Source organism: Symphalangus syndactylus, chromosome 1, assembly GCF_028878055.3.
Source record: "Symphalangus syndactylus isolate Jambi chromosome 1, NHGRI_mSymSyn1-v2.1_pri, whole genome shotgun sequence".
Lineage (NCBI taxonomy): Eukaryota > Metazoa > Chordata > Mammalia > Primates > Hylobatidae > Symphalangus > Symphalangus syndactylus.
This window is the reverse complement of record NC_072423.2, coordinates 39,975,891-39,996,399: the sequence shown is the minus strand read 5'-3', so window position 1 is coordinate 39,996,399 and position 20,509 is coordinate 39,975,891. Positions and strand designations below refer to the sequence as shown.

The 20,509-nt window shown below is 48.1% G+C and overlaps 1 protein-coding gene across 1 annotated transcript in view; it reads right to left on the bottom strand.

Annotated features, from left to right (window-relative positions):
* LOXHD1 (lipoxygenase homology PLAT domains 1) overlaps positions 1-17,840 on the bottom strand; it is a 187,833-nt gene extending 169,993 nt beyond the window's left edge. The window contains exons 1-4 of the mRNA XM_055292404.2: positions 17,740-17,840; positions 16,979-17,164; positions 9,221-9,335; positions 2,120-2,200 (exon numbers count right to left, since the gene is read on the bottom strand). Of these exons, the coding sequence (XP_055148379.2) occupies positions 2,120-2,200; positions 9,221-9,335; positions 16,979-17,164; positions 17,740-17,797 (440 nt within the window). The 5' untranslated portion in view covers positions 17,798-17,840. The remainder of the gene's footprint in view (positions 1-2,119; positions 2,201-9,220; positions 9,336-16,978; positions 17,165-17,739) is intronic.
* Positions 17,841-20,509: the final 2,669 nt, after the last annotated feature.

Below are 20,509 nucleotides of genomic sequence, written 5' to 3'. Positions count from 1 at the left end.
TTACTCCAAAGAGAGGTCCAATTACTCTGTTGTTGTTGTTACTTTATCTCTTGAACCTCGGTTTCCTCATCTATAAAATGGGTATACCTTGCAAGGTGAATGTGCACATTACTGAATGTTACATTGTTACATTGCATGCAAGGAAATATAAACTACCGCCTTTCACAGAAAATCCAAGATCCCTAGGGCTTGCCGTGGGATCATCTTGATCTTCCCCTTTGAGGTCCTGGCTATTCAGTGCTGTTTCCTTACCCTGGCCTTTGGAAGCAGTGAGCCTCTCTCACTCTGGCCCAAGTGCGTGTACACACAACACTTCTTGACATCCAGCTGAGTCAAGGTCAAACAGGACAGTAAAGGGAAAAGATGACAAGGGAATCCCCAGGAAGCAGAAGCCAACTAGACCACCTGATTTACAGGACACAGCTTATACCCTGGGGCTCAACTACCCCTCCCATTGCTGTGATGATTAAGTGTGTCCCTTTCTTCATCATGACTCCCGGACCCGGACAACAAGCAGATATTCCCCTTAGTCCTACAATCCAGAGGACCCCTATGGCCATCTAGACCAGGGTGGTCCCATAGACATAACGTGAGTCGCACGTGTGAGCCACAGATGCAATTTAAAAATTTCCTAATAACCACATATAAAAAGATCTGGTAGAATTTTACCAGAAATTCTTTTTACCACATGTAAAAAGAAACTGGTAGAATTTTAATAATATGTTTCATTTAATTCCACTTACCATCTCAACATATAATTATGTAAAAATGTATTAATGAGCTATTTTTTCATTCTTTTTCTTTGTACTAAGGCTTCAAAAATCTGCTGTGTATTTTATATAGGCAGCACGCCTCAATTTGGATTAGCCACATTTCAAGCGTAATAGCCACATGTGGTCAGGGGCTACTGCACTGGGCAGCATAGATTCAGACTCTTCAAAATCTGTCCCCTAAAATCTTCTCACACTTCCCATAGCCCCCAGTATCTCCTCTCCAAGGTCCAGTTTCTTGACCCCTGGACCTCACTTTGCATCAAACATCTTATCCCTGTGAGGCTTTATCCTTGCAGGTGTTAACAGGACAACCACAGCTCAATACAGCACACAACCCCAACAGACAGAAACCCATGATATACCAGGCCCTTCCCTTAGAAGGATGTATGCCTCTGTCTGGCACAAAGTCTGGCACATAGTAGGACCTCAGTTAGAGGTTGCCTTTACTCACACAACGACACCCCTTCCCAATCTCCCCTGCAAGAGCCCTTTCCCTGCTCGTAACCTCCTTCCCTACACTTAACCAATACCCAGGATATTCATGTGCCCCTTATTTCCCCAGCAAAGAGAGTTCATGGTATTGTATTTTCTAGTGGAAGGGAAAAAAAATCAGGACTAAACTGAGGCTGCATTTGACCCCTGTCCAGCCTTAGTCTGGGTGCAATTGGACCACAAATGAACATCTGACAATGGGCATGAACTTGAATAGGGGTGGAGGGCAGGGACAAGGAAGGGAAAAGGGGGGCAATTGAAGGCTCTTCCTCTGCCACTGGCCTAGTAGAGTTATCTCTCCTTATACCTTCACAAGAACCCCCCAGAGAAAGCAAGACTGGGGATGCTCTCTGTCTAAAGACATGCTACAACAGGACTTGGTATCTGTACCACTTGCTGAGTGCTTACTGTGTGCCAGTTACTGTTCCAAGCACTAACTCATTGAGTCCTAGGGTTATCACAGATGAGGCACCATTATTACAGAGGAGGAAACTGAGGTTTGGAGAGATAACCTGTCCAAAGTGGCACAGCTAGTAAATAACAGAACAGACACTTGAACCCAGGCACTCTGGACTCAAGAGTCTCTGCTCCTAACCACTGTGCTATAATGTCTCTCACAGCATATTCTCAAGTTTGTAAAAATTTGTCTTGAATTGTCTCAACCAAAAAAAAAATGAATCTCTAGTGGGGAAGTTTAGGGCATTGTGATTCAGGATGAGAGGGAAAGATCTGGGCCTTTGGTAGCCCCTCAAATAACAGCTGGGAAGTAATTCATACTCAGAAATTGTCAATATTGAAGTCAATCCTTCACTTTCATCTCCACCCTCAACCCTAGTCAGGTGCCAGCTTCTCACCTGACTTTGTAGATGAGGCCCACATTGTTGGTTCTCACCCGGAACACATCGACGTTGCCCTTCTCAAAGGCAGACTCGCTCCTGCAATGAACACGTGCAGTTAGTGCAGATCAGCTGTTGGCTCACAGGCCTGGGAGGAGAGCCAAGGGCTGGCATTCTGCTTCTTCCTCCATCATCCCACTCCTGGGGAGAGCTATGAACAACCGGATCCCATTCCAAGATTCCCTTCTGACATGGTTCCCAGGAGAGGGCAGGGAGTGCTAATATCATTCCGTGCCCTCACACCTGGGTTCTCATTTGATCCTTGCTGTGAGTCACTAAAACAAGCACACAGGCAATACCAGCCCCATTTTACAAACCACTAGTTGGTAGCAGAGCTGGGACCAGAACCTGGCTCTCCCAGTCATGACCCCATGCCCTTTGGCTGCTCTGGGTTGGGAGGATGGAGGAGGAAGGGAGGAATAAATGCCTTAGGGCTCTTGGGCCTTCTTGCCGCTCCCCCTCACTGGCCTTGCTCTTGCTGGGAAAAGTTGCAATGGCAGCCCCAAGTAGATGCAGACCTTGGGTGGCAGTTCATGGTCCTGCCATTCTGACAAGAAAGAAAACACTCAACCCCAAACCAGCAGCCAGGGAAGTAGGGCAGTGAGGGAAGTGCATAACTGGCATCCTGCAAATGGTGTGAACAGAAGAAAGTACACCTGAGACATCAACCAGGCAGCCAGGCAAGTCCAGTTTAGGAGCATCCTAAGTACAGTGAGTGTAGACACAGGAGGGATGCAGCAGCCTCGCCACAGAATCCTCTGGGAGCAGAAGCCCGAAGCTCATGTCAACAGCTGTTCCATCCTGTGTGCAGGGCCGGGGCCCCTGCCATTTGAGCCCAGGCCTGCCAGCAGCTCTTGTTGTCCCCAGTTTATCCCACTGGGCTGAGAGCTGCAGGCCTCACTCAGCGCTCTCAGCCAGGACTCTCAGGAACAGCACACAGCTCATGGGAAACGAAAATCACAGAAGATGTGTGCCATCACAGATTTATCCACCATCAACGTCTTTTAAAATAAATCGGGAGGGGAAGGGCCTTCTCTGCAAGGCATCAGGCTCAGACTCTGTTGGTAATAGAAGGCTTTTAAGGTTCTACAGAACCCAGGAGCTATGATTCTGTGAACGGACTCATGGTGTCGAACAATCTGCCCTAGGAAGAAGTTTCCTTAACTCCAGACAAAAATGTACATGGAGGCAGCCTTGTCAGGGAAAAGAGACCCCCACAGGACGCAGCCTGGGTGCAAAGGATGAGGAGAAGAGAGCCACAGAACCTTCTGAGTTTGCTGGAGTGAAAGGGATGACACCCAGGCTTGCTGCGGGTACCATAGGAAGGGAGGGAGGAGGCAGGGCAAGGTGCCCAGAGTCTCTACTCCACCATTGGCAAAATAAAGACAGAGAATGTCGACTGTTAGCTCTTGACGAAGAGCAAGGAAAATATAAAGTTTTCTCCATGAAGCACCAGTAAATCCTCCCGTCCAGGAAAATAACTTACCAGACCTAGCATTTAAATGGAACTAAATCAAACTAGCAATCGTGAGGGTCTGGCTGATGTGGGAATTTCACTTTCAAAGGAGAATAACAACACACCCCAGGCTTTGGTTCAGAGTCACCGCAGCTGTCAATAACTTGGAGAATATGTGGACATTGTTTCTGCACAACAGGATTATATAAATGGGAAACAAAAAAAAAGGAATAAGAGGCATTTTCTCTTCCAATATATAAGACAAGGCAAGTGATCTTTAGAATAAATAGACAAGAGTCTCTCCATCAAATAAACACCCTAAGAAACAGTCACCCTGGGAAGCTATATAATGAAATACTTTGCAACCATTAAAAATCCTATTGTAAAAAAAAATACTTAATGAAACAGAAACAGGTTTATAATATAGGCTTAAAAGAAAAGGTAGGTTAAGACCAGAATGTACAAACAGAATAATCAATACAAACGGGATACCATCTTCATTTAAAAACAATGGAGTGAGAAGATTTATTTTTAAAAAATCATGTCTAGATGGTGAGGCCATTATGAAGTGTTGGCTCCTTGTTCTTGTCTATATACATTTTTAACTTTCCAAAAGGAACACATATTGTTTCTGTAATTATGAAAAAAGCACAATCCCATGTTTCAGCAACTCCCCCATCCCCAGCCCAGCCTGCAGGCTGCCTGGATCGAATTCTTTGGAAGCGGTTTGGGAATTACTGGGCTTCCTCTTCTGATGGTGCCTGAAATTTTAGAAACAGCCATTGCCAGCAAGTAGGGAAAAAGGCGGGGAAGTATCCCCATTTTTAGCCAAAGACAAGGTGTGACTTGGAAGGAACGCAGCTGGCTTTCTGGGGTGCTTCTGATGAAAGTTCCAGAAAAGAAGCTCCAACAGTTGCATTCAGTAAAGGAAAGCTCCAGAAAGGCCCTGCACCCATGACAGTATCATTTAAGAACGTGGCAGATGCGATGGCTTATGCCTATAATCACAGTGCCTCTAGAGGCCGAGGCAGGAGGATCATTTGAGGCTGGGAGTTGAAGACCAGCCTGGCCAACGTAGCAAGAGATATCTCTACAAAAAAATTTAAAAATTGGCTGGGCCTGGTGGCGTGCACCTATAGTCTAAGTTACTCAGGAGGCTGAGGTGGGAGAATCACTTGAGCCCAGGAATTTGAGGTTGCAGTGAGTGAGCCATGATCTTGCCACTGCACTCCAGCCTGGGTGACACAGTGAGACCCTGTCTCTAAAAAAGAAAAAAAAAAAATGTGAGTTACCTCCATTACCTTCCAGTGACCAGGCTGAACATGAATACATACCTTCCAGAGCATTTGTGAAACAATCCACCATGGCGCGGTGCTTTATAGTCACTTGCTGGGGGGTGGGGAGGAGCGTATGTGGAAGCAGGGACACCAGGGAGAAGATCCACCAGGATGGACAGAGCAAGAGCAGAGGGAGTGCTCCACGATGTCTCAGGACTACACTGGGGTACTTCTCGGTTCCGCAGTGTTTACGAGATGGACACCAATCTCTTTTTGGAAGACAAGGGGAAGGCTTTCTACATCACAAGAAGAGGAGGAAAGAGTGGCAGAGACAGGGCTCTACTGATTCCCTTCACTCAGGGTCAGGGCTGGGATCATCCCAGATAAGCCCCCGACTCAGGATCAGCTTCTGAAATCCCCACTTCTGGATTGCAAATGCCTGTGGGTTTCAGAAAACTGGGGGTAGGAAAGAAATAGAAAGGAGAGAGGGTTTCGGGTCAAAGGAAATCTTAGAAATCTTCATGTTTCCTTGCAGAAGGCTGGAGCCTCACCAAGGCCACTGTTGATTCTCAGATAAAGGCTAAGGCAGTACACAGTCCCTGCCATTCAGCAGGAACCCCCACACAGAGATCCTTTACAGGCTGCACAGAGCATTTTAGCCATCAGCCAGGCAGAGCCATCGGGCTAAAATGCCAGGCATTCTCTGACACGCTCAGATGGTGAATTTTCAACCGAATAACCGTGTTCCAGACAATACATGAGATCCCATCCTTTTGCCATATTCTGAACACATGACTCAGAGCTGGAGGTGGCCCTGGTTAATGGGGAAGGGTACGAGGAAACCCAAAAGATGAGGCCTTCTTCTGGCAGCCACTGCTGTGGGTGCTTAACTGGGGTGGGGTCGGGGTAGAGGTTCACTAACGGGGGAATCTAAGTCCACTGAGTACTAAGGAATGTAGGCACCAGACCACAAAGGTGAAGACAATCAGCGCTGGTACTGAAGTTCCTCTTGGAGAAGGAATTATTTTGTACTAAGAAAAAAAAAGTCCTAATACAGCATTTGGGAGTGAAAGTGAAGCCCTGGGGCACAGAAGGAAAGGCACGAGAATGACAAGAATTGAGGGGTGAGAAAGAAGAAAGAGAATGTGGGAGAAGCAGGAGGGAGAGGTGGGATGAGACATGGCGAGAGATCACGGAGGACAGGTCAGGACAACTCCATGAAAGAGGATGGCCGAGTTGTAAGACTGAGGCTCTAATATTCCTTTTTAAGTTATTTGCATTGCAGCAGTGTGAACTCTCTCTGGTGCCAGGGGCTATCAGTGAAGCGTGTTACACACAAATAGGCATGTATGTATGTATTATGGGTGTGCAAGGAAAAGGCAGTTGGTTCTAGCTGCCCCTGGAGGTTTGGGTTTGGATAACGCAGTGTGGAGAGGATGGGAGGGCAGCAGACAGTGAGGTGCGAGGAGACTGTGGGACCAGTGGACATTCTCAGCCAGATCCCAGGATGGGGTGGGGCAGCCGATGGCCTGAGATAACTGCATCTAGACCTCACGGAGCAAGGGGACCTCAGCTGCCATATGTTCTGGGTTGCATGGGCAGCCTGGAATTCCTCAGAAAGCAATGCCCCTCCTAGACCTGCAGTTTCCATCTTGAATAGAAAGGTCTTAGATAGCAAGGACCATGTCTTCAATGCTCTTTGAAGGCCTTTTCTCAGTTCTTGTCGCAGCCAGACTCTGGCCTCCTCCTTCCCCACTCATCCTGCTCACTGTGCTCAGATGATCTCTGTTGATACAGTAAGTTGAAACTCCACCGGTCAGCTTTCCAGCAAAGCCTTCTTCAGCCTGGCCTTCCAGACCTTTCTGACTTTCCCCCTCCCTGCCCATCAACATGGCCCCACATTCCCAGCCACAGGCCTCCTCTGCCCCCATCAGCCCGCAGCGCTCATTGCTGCCTCCAGACTTTGGCAAACTGTTCCCCTTAGTCTAAAGGACACTCTTTCTTCCTCTCTGTCATCTGAGTTATTTTCACCACTTAAGACCCAGATTAAGTGTCTGTCCCTTTAAAGTCTCGCTCTAGCCACACTGATACCACTGGCCTTTGCCGAGCTCTGACTATATACACAGAACTGGGAGAGATGCTGGCAGCACAGAGCAGACCTTCCCCCAGCCCATCCTCCAGCTCCCTCCATCCCTCCTCATAGCCCCTCTCCAGCCTCTCCAGCCCCACAGCTGGAACTCTGAACTGTGTCCCCATCTCTGAGACCACCCACTCTGCTCTAGAGCACTCCTGACCAGCTGGACTGGGGCCCTGGCCAGACCTATGCTGTTGCTACCCGACCTGGAACATGGTCCAGATATAGGCAGAGACCACCACCAGTCTCTGGGGCCGACTCCTTGGGTAATTGGGGAGGGTTGATTCCCATCCTCAGGGCTGCCCAGGAGAAGCTGGCTGCCCCATGGGATCTCAGCAAAGCCAGAAGGTCCCAGCCCTGCCAGCTCATTCATGCCCTAGACCCCCTTCAGACCCCATGAGAGGGAAGGCTGGAACCCGAACTCCTGGGAATGGAGGCTCAGTGGAAATACCTGCCATGTTATAAAGGGTGGCTCAGGGGCCCTTCCTGAGAAGACGTTTTGACAAATGAAAAAGGGAATCTGAGGATGCTGAATGTGTGAAAGGAGGGAAGGCAGTGAGGACCACCATCAAAGGAGAAAAGGATTCGTTTTGTTTTAAAAGGAAAAGCTGGGAACTTCAGAAACCAACCGGGCAACTCCCTAGTGTTTGCGGCTTCTCCCTACAGCAGTGTACTCTGGGAACACATGGCAAAGAGGATGGAGGTTTCATGTATTCTCTTTACCGTGCCCACATCATTGGACGGAAAGACTTCTGCAAGCGAGTCAAGCTGCCGTGTAAGCGGTACAAGAAGGCAGGTACCCTGTTCTGCGGAAATGGATAAAATGGGACGTTACACCTGCCTCGATGTAGCTGCATGGACGCTATAGCCCATGTCATATGGGGCCTGGTCAGCCTGCAAGGTACAGGGTGCAGGGATCTCCTGGACTCTACAGCTTCCTCTGCCAGCCCTGGAAGTGCCAGGTCATTAACCCCAGGGTCACAATCTGGAGCCCCAGGATATCTTAAGGAGCATCTTCCTCACACCCCCTGGGACCATAGGGCCATGTGGTCAAGGGAAATGTCTACATCAATAATGTGAGGTTTGAAGGCCAGGCATAGTGGCTCACACCTGTAATCCTGGCACTTTGGGAGGCTGAAACGGGCAGATCACTCAAAGCCAGGAGTTCAAGAGCAGCCTTGCCAACATGGTGAAACCCCGTCTCTACTAAAAATACAAAAAAATAGCTGGTTATGGTGGCACGCGTCTGTAGTCTCAGCTACTCCAGAGGCTGAGGCAGGAGAATCGCTTGAACCTGGGAGGTGGAGGTTGCAGTCAGTTGAGACTGCACCACCACACTCCAGCTTGGGCAACAGAGCGAGACTCCATCTCAAAAAAAAAAAAAAAATGTGGGGTTTAAAGATGAGCTTCACCATTGAAAATCTCCATGACTCTGAACTACTCAAGCCTTTCCAGGCTTCGGTTTCCCTGTGACCCAGACCAGCTGATCAATTCTGTTCCATTCAGCACAGTTTGAAAGCTAGCTGAACAGACCACTCTTGAGGCCCTAAATGTCTCTGAAATTCCATTCATCTGCTAACATGTTCTCAGGTTTTGCATGTATGTTGGTGTATGCGTGCATGCAGTGGGGGCAAAGGATCTGAAGGAAACAACAGTCCCAACTCTCACTAGTTACAGTAAAACAGAGCACGCAAGGCATACACACGCACAAGCACACACACAAGCAATCCCTGTGGCTAGCTGAGTGTACAATGGCTGGCAGGCAGGTTTAACACAACACTGGTCCCTGATGAGACCTTGTATTTTATGCTCACAGCTCCCTCATATGTATGGTCTTCCCAATATCTGTGTGATGATATATGAGGAAACCAAGGCCCTGGGTGCAGAGAGACTGGGCCAAAGTCACATGGAACTAAGGGACAGCTAATATAGCACAGCTAATATGGATTCTTGGGAATTCTGAGATCCATAGGAGGCATTACTGTTCAAAAGAATCAAGTGATGAGCTGAGGGAGGTGCACCGGGAGATCCCTGGCTGGTACATGGTCTGTCATTAGCAGAGGCTTCATACCACTTAATAACCTGTGGTCAGATGTGCCTTCTCCCCAGAGAAGCAGGCCACCCTTGGGTTCCAGAACCTAATCAACAGGACTAATGGCCCAGGATCCCACCAAGGCCAAGTGGGTACTCACTTGCTGGTGAGCTGGAGCTTGGGAGACAGCCCATTCTCTCCAAAAAGCGTGATGAAGACATTGGCATCTGTCCCTGCACCGCGAACATTCCCCGTGACTGTGACCACTTCATACACTGGAGGAGGAGAGAAGGAGACAGATTGCAGGCTCAGAAAAAAACCGGAATCCTGTGTGGGCCTGGAGAAGCCAGCCCTTGCTGGGGAGGCCCAAGCACAAAGGACTCTTGGAATCCCTGCTGCATCCTGTAGGCCTCTGAGCCATGGTGAGACCCACAATATGTCCTGCTGCAAGACCAAAACTTCACATTTAAACCATGCAGTCATTTTGCACACAAGGAGGCTGAGGGCAAGTGGGCAGGTCCTGCATGGTGTCAACACCAGAGCCTGGCCTAAAGCTTCCCGATGCCCATTCTGTAATCTTTCCAGCACAACACACTGATACCCTCCTAGACATGGCCTTCTTCAGAGCCTGCACCCAGCTCCCAGCTTCCTCTTTGCCCTCTACACAAGGTGACTGTGGCCAGTCCTCACCTCCCATGACCTCCTGGGCACTGACATTTCAGTCTCAGAATATGCCGACCCAGGGCTGGGTGTGCAGAGCTTTGCAGGGGGTCCTTCTTTGGCAGGGGCTCTGATTTCTCTCTCCTCAAACCCTTGAAGCTTATTCTATTTACTGTCAACACCTTTCTTATTCAGGGCATCAGTACAATTATAGCCCTGTCCACTTCCTGGAGAGAGAAGGCAAGAATGCATCTGGATTCTTAGAGACAGCAGAATCTACTCCAGCCAGGTGAAGCAAGCAGGATGCAATAGAGATATTAGAAGGCTTGCAGAAGTTTTTGAAAGGCTGGAGTCACGTGTTCTATACCCATTTCCAGAAGCAACTCCTGGAATCACAGCACAGAACTAGCCTGGGGAAGGTTGCTGCCACCAACCACCCCAGAGCCACATCACCTCTGCCAAGAGCAGAAAAGAGCCCACCATCACCTCCCTGTCCTGCTACTCATGTCTCCAAAATAATTCCTTGTCCCCAGCTCATGCCATTATGATGCTCACTTATGAGTCAATATCTTGCACTGGAACAGCCAGTTCTGGAAATCTAAGGTACATGTCTGCACCAAAGAAGGCTGAGAAAATAATAATTCCACTTTGGGAAGATGGAATTTACAATGTGGGGAGTCAGCAAAATGTGGGGAGGGTGTTTTAAATATTTGGGGCATATGATCGATGTCCACCACATCACTGGATTGTATTAATACAAGCACTTAATAATTGTGGTAATAAACAACATTGAGTGGTTGCTTACTATATGCCCTGAGCTAAGGGCTTACATATATGATTGTACCTGATTATTACGGCAAACCTATAGTTATTTCTACTTCCGGTCTTTTCAGAGCAGATCCCCAACCAGATGCTGAGTATATCTGAGCTGCCCCGAAGACGCCCAGCTAATTAGGAGGATATTCTGAAGTTAGACATTCGTTACTCAGACCTGTCAATTCAGAGCCCATTCCACAGAGGGCACAAGTGGCAAAGTGCGAGGGAGAATGGGGGAGGAAGGAAAAACATAATGTGGAGTGTTCTGTTGTGTGCTAGGCACCTTGGCAGGTACTTTACAGATATCATTCATACTTCAGCATGCCCAGAGCCAGTGTGGGCTGGTAGAAAGTACCGGACTCCAGTGCGACAGAGACCTGGATGCAGCCATTGGCTCCTCCACTTTGAGCAAGGTGACCCTGGACAAGTGCCAGCCTCTCTGTAACACCTGAATGATCTTACCTTGTTTGCAGGGCATTCTGGGGATTAGAGATGATGCATGGAAAGCCTCTGGCACACGGAAGAAACTCAACAAATAGCAAACTGGTTTTAAAACTATTGTTCGTGCGGAAAAGCCCATTTCAACTCTGAGAGCTAAGAGTTTGTTCTTTTGGCAGATTAGATGTAGCTCAACTAACATGCACACGATCCACTGATATTCCAGGAGCCCTTCAGGAGACCTCTCATTCTCATATGGTCCTTACAGGCCTGTGAGGCACCGGGATCAGGAGTGTTTTGGGGTGAGTGGACCTTTTGATGTCCTTGGTTCTGATGAAGGTCCCCATCGAGGCACCATTAGCGGGAGAAAAGCAGCCATATATTTGCACAACTCCTTGTCTCTTGTGATAACCAAAGCCTTAATTCTTAATAGTCTATACTACAGGGAGCCTGATCAACCCCTGGAGCCCACTCCTGACTCCTCTCAGCACAGACCCGGGACCTGACGTGTTGCCCACACAGCTTGCACGTAAAGGCATTTCCAAACCAAATGCCCACAGGATTTCCAGCCTGGTGGAAATTCTAGAGCCACACCACATGAGAGAAGACACAGACACCGGAGAATGCTTGGTTTGGAGAAAAGGAGAGGAGCATTGGAGAGGCATAGGAGAGGAATGAAAAACTACATCAATAGTTGATTCTGGGATGCACAGCTACTTCTTAAACGGACACAAACCATTAAAAAAAAACTGACAAACTGGACTTCATTAAAATTGAGACCATCGAGAGAAAGGCAAGCCACAGACTAGGAGAAAGTATTTGGAATGCATATATCCAACAAAGCACTCAGAGCCAGAAGATACCAAAAATTCACATCAATCAATAAGTAAAGGAGGGAACCACACTACTTTTTCAATGGGCAACAAGTTTTTAAGAAGATAAGTGTACACTTAATACCCAGAAATTCCACTTTTAAGTCTTTACCCAAGAGAAATGAAAGTATTTTCCCACAAAGACCTGCACACAAATGTTCATAACAGCTTTATTCCTAATAGACCCAAATTGGAAACACCCTAAATGTCCATTAACAGGGGCATAGATAAATGAACTGTGGTATATCCATACAACAGAATACTACTCAGCAATAAAACAGAATGAACTCCTGAAGCACAATACAGATGACTCTCAAGTGCATTCTATGCAGAAGTCAGACACAAAACATAACATACTTTATCATGTCATTTATATGAAACTCTAGAAGAGACCAATCTAATCTATTGCAGCAGGAAGCAGAAAAGTGGTTGCCTGGGGTCAGAAGTAAGGGGGATTGACTGGGAAGGAACACAGGAAACCCTTGAGGGCCAATTTAAATGCTCCATGAATTGATTTCCTAGTGGATGCAAGAATGTAGCACTCATCAAACAGAACATTTAAAATAGGTGCATTTTATTATAAATAAATTATACCTCAATAAAGTTGAAAAATGGACGAAAGACTTAAACAGGCATGCCACAAAAGAGGATAGCCACATAGCCAATAGACATATGGAAAAGTTCTCTGCCTATTTATCGGGGAAATGCAAATTAAAACTACAATGAGACACTGCCATGTACCCATCAGAATGGCTAAAAATAAGAAGACTGACAATACCAAATATGGGCAAGAATGTGGAGCCATTGTCACTCTCATACATGTAAATTGATCCAAGCACTGGTAACTAAACATATGCTCACTTGTGACCCAGCAATTCCACTTCCAATTATAAATCTAAGAGAAACAAGTACATGTGTTCATCAGAATATGTGTACCAGATTTGTAGTAGCTTGACTCATAATAGCAAAAAACAAAAAACAAAAACAAAACCCCAGAAATAACCTAAATGTTCATTGACAATAGAATGGCTAAGTAGACAGTGGTGTATGTATCAAATGCAATAGTAATCAGCAATAAAAAAGAACAAACTATATAATGTGTCACACGTAGATAAATCAGATATAACGCCAAAAGAAAAGCTAGACCCACACAAATGTGCACACTGTATGATTCCATTTAAAAGTTCAAGAACAGGCCAGGAGCGGTAGCTCACACCTGTAATCCTAGCACTTTGGGAGGCCAAGGCAGGCGGGTCATGAGGTCAGTTCAAGACCAGCCTGACCAACATGGTGAAACCCCGTCTCTACTAAAAATACAAAAATTAGCCAGGCGTGGTGGTGCACACCTGTAATCCCAGCTACTCAGGAGGCTGAGGCAGGAGAATTGCTTGAACCTGGGAGGCAGAGGTTGCAGTGAGTCGAGATCACGCCACTGCACTCCAGCCTAGGTGACAGAGTGAGATTCCATCTCAAAAAAAAAAAAAAAGTTTAAGAACAGGAAAAAGACTAATCTATGATGACAGAATCGGGAGATGTACTGCCTCTGAGAAGGCGTGTAAGGGAGCATTCTGGGGGCTGGAAATATTTCATATTCTGATCTGAATACTGGTTGCACAAGCGTGTGCATATGTAAACATACCTTCATAAGTTTTGTACTGTACATACATTATTGCTCAATTTTAAAATTTTAATTTAAAGAAAAACTCAATTCAAATAACTGAAGAACTAACTTGTAGAAGACAGATACCTTGTGGAGGACACAGAATTCTGTTGAACTCCAGATGGGAAGACCCCCACTAATAAAGTTTCCTAGTCAGCACAAAGAATTGTCAATCTGTTGCTCTTAGCAACAGCCCAGCACATGAGACGTATTCAAATAATTATCTGGATGAATGATCATATGAATGAATGAAACAATCAATGAATAAATATGGAACAAAACTGACCGGGATTTGAAGCCCAGTTCTACCATTATTGACTATGTGATTTCAACCAAATGGTTTACTAAGCTTCAATTTCCTTATCTCTGAAGTAGGAATAAATTCTTCCTTGAAGGACTGTGATAAGGATTAAGTAAAATAGCTTTCAACACTTAAACTCATTGACCTAGAATTTACATTTCTGGGAATTTACCTTATAGACATTCTTCCACAGTTGCATGAAAAGATAGGCATTTCCTAAGTGGTTACTATCATCATCATCATCGCCATTGCTATAGTTTGAATGTATCCCCTCCAAAATTCAGGTGTTGCCATTGTGATAGTATTAAGGGGTGGGGCCTTTAAGAGGTGATTAGGCCATGAGAGCTTCCCCCTCGTAAGAGGGATTAGGTGCCCTTATAAAGGGGCTTGTCCTTCTGCCTATTGCCATGTGGGAACACAGCAAGAAAGTTCTCACCAGATACTGGCACCTTGATCTTGGACTTCTCAGCCTCCAGAACTTTTGAGGAAGAAAAAAAAAAATTTGTTCTTTATAAATCACCAGTCTCAGGTATTCTGGCATAGCAGCACCAATGGACTAAGAGAGAAATCATTGCTATCATTTCCATTGACAACATTCCCAAGGAAGCTGCCTTGGAAAATTGCATCCCAACAGATGCTGGGGGACTCCTGTCTAGGATGCAGGAGAGGAGATGTCTCCAGGGCTAGAAGCCTGTGCGGGGTGGCCTCTGAGGCCCCTTCTACTCTCCAGTTCTGGAATGAGTTGTTCTTCCCATCATGGTCCCTGTCTTAGGAGACAGAGCAATATGCCAGGTTCAGCCTGCCCTCAAAGCATTGAGGGAGCTGCTCTCCTCCCTCTGGTTATTGGAGAACCCCAGGGTAGCCAGAAGGTAGCCTAAGAAGAGAGAAGGAACACCTAGGCTTTTCTTCCCTCCTTCTTCCTCCCCATCACACTCATCAAGACTCTCAATGTAACACCAGAGCCTAGAGTTCAAAGGAAGTGGGGGAACCGTTGTTCTAGCACTGAGAGGGTGACAATGACAGTACAGCTGGAGCTTAGCATGTGACCACCATTAGCATCATGCATATTTATAGGCAGTACCCTGCAACAGACAGGAGAGTCCGTGGTTCCCTTAGAAATGTCAGCGTGGCACCCACCTCCACTTGCTCTTCTCCAGCTATTTTTACCACAGTCAAAATCAGGCAGTACAAGAGCAAGGACCAGCCAGACCAGCTGGATTCAAATCCTAACTCTGCTATTTACTAGCTGTGTGATCTTGGGCAAGTGACTTAACCTCTCTGTGCTTCAGATTCCTCATCTGAAAAAAAAGGATAACACATCTGCCTAATGTATCATCATGAAGATGAAATTGGTTAACATGAATAAAGTGCTTAACTCAGTGCCTGGTGCATGGTGCATGATCCTATTCGGCAGCATCATGAGATAAAATGGGGCGCTTGCCTCGAAAAATATATTTGAGGTTCTTGTTGTCCATCCTGTTTGTGACCTTGCTCAAGTCACTTAATGTCTCAGGGCCTCAGTCTTTAACTTGTGAAGTGGTACTAATCTGTCTGCCTTGACTGTGCTCAGGGATCTTACAGATCAAACATGCGAACATCAGTAAAAAGGCTTCGGAAAGGATAAAAAGGAGAAGTATCATTATGGCCACACTGAGGCATGTAGAGCCCATAAACAAAAGTCAACAGTGTGCTGGCTGTGAGAGGTTCTAGAATGATCTCACCAACAGTCACGTGGCTGGGGAGAATCACCTGGAAGCCAAGCACACATGGTGGGGATGCTGCCCCGATGTCTCACCTCCCAGCCCCTCCCCTCACAAGAGGGTCAGAGCTTGAGGCACATGTGCTGCTAGAAGGTGGCAGATGCTTCCTTGTCCTGGGCCCACTTCCTTCTACTACAGCCCCCACTTCTACCCTTGGAGGTGCCCAGGATTCTGTACCTGAAAAGGGGCCACAGCCTTCCTGACCTCAGCTGAGACCACCTCCTCTGAGTCCGGGTCTGTGCAGGGGCTGAATGATGAGGACTAAAGACAAGTACAGCAAGGCCCCACCCTCACAGAGTTTAGGGTGACTGTGGCTGCAAGCTGGACACACCAGCTTTGCAGGAAACAACGGAACAATTATGAATTGGATATAATCAGGGAACTCATGATGGACTGGAATCAAGGAGGGCTTCATGGAAGAGATGGGATCTGAACTGGGCTTTCAAAGTGAGGACAGGAAGAGGGAGAAAGGGGAAGACAAACAAGGCCGTGGGCAGCCCACAGAACACACATTCAATAAATACTTGTTGAATGAATGAATGAATGAATGAGTGAATGCATGGATGACTATGGTGCTTACGGGGACTAGTGAGCCACTTTGGAGTCAGCACTGAGAATTTAAGTGGCTTCAGAGACCAGGCAGGCAGCACCGATGAGTAAACCAGACCTAGTATGAGATGACAGGGAGTGGTGGAGACTGTGAAAAACTGGACTTCCACAGCCTATTGGCATTCACAGAAAAAAGGATTTCAAAACGCTAGAAAGGAAAAAAAACAACTTAAACTCTGCCGGCCAAAACCAGCTCTAGGGTCACAGTTCACTTCTTTGGTTTACCTGGCAAGGAGTTAGAGCAATTTCAAGCAGGTCTCGTGTGGCCCAGGGAAAGATGAGACTAGAAGGACAAGGCCCTGGGGTCCAGAGCACCGGCCGCCCTCGACATATGGGATGGACATCTTGCAAAGCCCCAGGCTCCCTGTCTCCATCAACCACAGTGGGCATAGGATGAGGCGTCAGGCTTCCTCTCCAAGACATCCTTTCATGACCCCAGCAGTTCAGGGCACTCTGCCTGATGCAGACCACACACTCGGGGACCAGACTGGAACGTGGCTTTGGGGATGTTCAGGAGCTGGAGAACATGGGGCCGTGGGGGCACTGTGGCTCTAGTCTATTCTGTTCCACTGAGAATCGGGGGCTAAAGGCAAGTTGCTCCACCTGTCTGTACAACAGGTACTCCACCATCCCTGCATAATGCCTGCCTTCTTACTCCGAGGGGATGTGGAACAGACACGTGGCATAATCAGTGAGAAAGGGCTTGCTCCGAAATCTTAGAATGACTCCCCACAGCCAGGAACAGACCCCTGCCCACCGCAGCCAGCTGCACCACCCGCCCCCGCAGGCTGGGACCCCGCACCTCTGGCCTTGTAGTACTCGTGTTCCAGCTCCCCCTCGTCGTCCTCCGAGGCGTAGTTCAGCAGCTCCGCTTCGTACAGGGCCAGGAAGTCGATGTCCTTCTTCCTCCGCCTTTTCTTCTGGGGCATCATTCTGTCGGCTGCCTTCTCAGCGCTCGCAGGCTCACTGTGCCGCCTCCTCCTCACACCTGCGGGAACCTGAGACCTCCTCCCTGAGCTCTGGCGCCCACGGCCCTCCTGTAGCTCAGGCCTGGGTGGGCCAGAGTGCCCCCTTTTCTTGGCTTCCCCGTGCCCAAGGTGCTGTTCCCTCTGCCCTCTCTGGCTCCTGAGCCGAACCTCAGTGCCTTATCTCTGAACCCCCTGTCCCTGTCCCCTCCCACCACCCTCTGGTGAGCCGCCTCCTCCTCCTCTGTACCTGCCCCGCGGCTTCTCCTTGGGCCTCATCACTTATTCATGGCGCTGAGGGCAGGCTGGCTTCCTTCCTCTCTCCCCTCCCAACCAGCCCCCTCTCCTCCCTGTGGAGAATCAGGTGACACGGAGCCCTTGAGGTCCACTTCCCACCCGGCCTCACAGCCAGGGGGTCACCTGGGATCCCTCCAGGCCACCCCAGGGACAAGTGAGGGCTCCTCACCCGGGACATCTCCCAAGCCTCACAGCCCACAAGGGACCCTCCTGAGGAAGGCGGGGCCGCGGAATCAGCCAGGCTCCCAGGACTCAGAGGCCCCCGTTTCTCTCCATTATTCATGACCTCTGATCGTCTTACGGAGCAGGCGGGGTTCTCGCTGGATCCTTCTCGTTCTCTCTCTCTGCTTCCATCTCATCAAGACTGCGGGCTTCCGGAAGTGGCCTCTGGGCACGAGGAAAGCTGGGGCACCAGACAACTCTCCCGCTCCCCCTGCCAGGTGAGCTTTATATGCGCTAAAGTTTAGACATCATCGTAGCCGATGCCCTCCCAGGTGAACTCACTAACTCGATCGGCTCACCTGAACTCACTGGAGGGCATCAGCAAGCTCCTACCCCAGGGCGCACAGCCCTGGCTGCACACCAGAATCCCCCAGAGAGGTGTTGAATGCTAATGCATGGGTCCCACCCCCAAATATTCTGATTTGCTTGGTTTGATGCATGGGTCCCACCCCCAAATATTCTGATTTGCTTGGTTTGGGACGCAGGTTGGGCCCCAGTTTTTAAAGCTCCTGGTGACTTTCATGTGCAGCCATGTTGAGGGTCCCTGCATCGCTTCTCAGGTAACTTAGGTGTGCTAACAGGAGTCCTCCAGAAGCAACACGTGTGATTTTGTCCTCTAAGCCAAAGTAGTGACTCTAAAGGGGAATTTCAGGTGGAGAGGAGGAGAGGATTTGGAGCGGACGCCTGAGGAGCAGTCGGCACTCACAGGCCTCCCCGGCAGCCTGGGGCAGCTTTGGTCCTGCCCTGCTCTTTGGAGCCATCCAAATCTTCCACTAGGGGGAGGCATCTCTAACCCCGAACGTTCCTACCCAGGAAAGATCAACCTCCCCTCTTCCCCTATTCAGCTGAGGGGCCGCCATTGAGGCAGCTCAAAGTCCGCTGAGGACCAGGAGTGAAGTTTAATGGTGGGTGACGCGCGCCCCCTTCTGGCAATATGTGGTTTGACCGCTGCTGTTTACACACCTGGATTCTTTAGGAAGAGACCTTCCTTAAGGATCACTAGGAATCTACTAAGAAAACTCATTTTACCGAGTACCCATTCAGGGAAAAGATAATAAAATGTTTCTTAGAATTTTTTTTTGAGACGGACTCTCGCTTTGTCGCCCAGGCTGGAGTGCAGTGGTGCGATCTCGGCTCACTGCAACCTCCGTCTCCCCGGTTCAAGTGATTCTCCTGCCTCAGCCTCCCGAGTAGCTGGGATTACAGGCACACACCACCATGCCCAGCTAATTTTTGTATTTTTAGTAGAGACGGGGTTTCACCATGTTAGTCAGGCTGATCTCAAACTCCTGACCTCGTGATCTGCCCACCTCGGTCTTGCAAAGTGCTGGGATTACAGGCGTGAGCCACCACGCCCGGCTGTTTCTTAGAATTTTAAAAGCTGAAATCAAAATATTTTTAGAGAATCCCATGGTACTGGAACACACTGGCTAGGAGGTCAGGGAAATAATTCTATATTATTTCTGTATTATTTCAAGGTTCTCCAGAGAGACAGAACCACTAGGCTGTACAGATCAGTAGATATATGACAGAAGGCTTACTAGGGGTGTTGGCTCATGGGATTATGGATGCCGAGAACTCCCACAACAGGCAGTCTGAACGCTGGAGACGTAGGAAGGCTGGTAGCATGGTGGGTCCAAGTCCGAAGGCCTGGTAACCTAGGAAACCCATGGTGTAATTCTCAGTCCCAGGCCCAAAACCTGAGAACCCAGTGGTAAGGGGGTGATGGGGCAAGTCCCAGAGTCCAAAGACCAGAGAACCTAGAGTTCTGATGCCCAAGGAAAGGAGAAGAAGGGTGTCCCAGCTCCAGGAAAGAGAGAAAACTTTCACTTTTCCTTTGCCTCTTTGTGCTGTCGGGGCCCCCAGCCGATTGCATGGTGCCCACCCACATTGAGGGCACATCTTCCCCACTCAGTTCACTGACTCACATGCCAATCTCCTCTAGAAACACCCTCATGGACATACCCAGAAATCATGCCTTACCAGCTCTCTAGGTATCCTTAATCCGGTCATGTTGACACCAAAAATTAACCATCACAAATACCAAGAGTTGACAGGGACATGAGCAGCCAGAACTCTCATACCGCTAGTTGGAGTGTAAAATGGTACAGCCACTTTGGAAAATAAAGCAAAGCAAATACTTTGCATGCAACCCAGAAATTCCACTCCTTGGTATTTACCTAAGAGAAATGAAAAAGGATGTCCACACAAGATCTGTATGTAAATGTTCATAGAAGCTTTATTCGTAACCAAAAACTGGACACAATTCAGGCGTTCATCACCCGGCCAGTGAGTAAACAAACAGGTACATCTGTACAAGCAATAATACTCAACAATAGCAAGGAAGGGAGCAGGGAAACCTGCTACAATATGGATGCATCTGGAAAGCACTATGCTAACTAAGTGCAGGAAAGCAGTCAGAAAAAATACATGCTGCGTGATTACACTGATGTAACATTCTCTAAAATGTAAAACTATAGGATCAGAAAACAGGCCTGATGGGTGTGGTGGCTATAATCCCAGCACTTTGGAAGGCCAAGGCAGGAGGATCACATGAGCCCAGGAGTTTGGGACTAGCAGCAACACAGGGAGATCCCGTCTCCACAAAATTTTAAAACCTGGTGGCACAAACCTGTAGTCCCAGCTGCTCAAGAGGCTGAGACTGGAGGATCATTTGAGCCTGGAAGGTGGAGGTTGCAGTAAGCTGCAGCAAGCTGTGACTGTGCCATTGCACTCCAGCCTGGGCAACAGAGCAAAACCCTGTCTGAGAAAAAAACAAAAACAAAACAAACAAACAAAAACAGGCCTGTGGTTGTCAGGGGCTGGACTAGGGGGAGGGAATGGTCTGT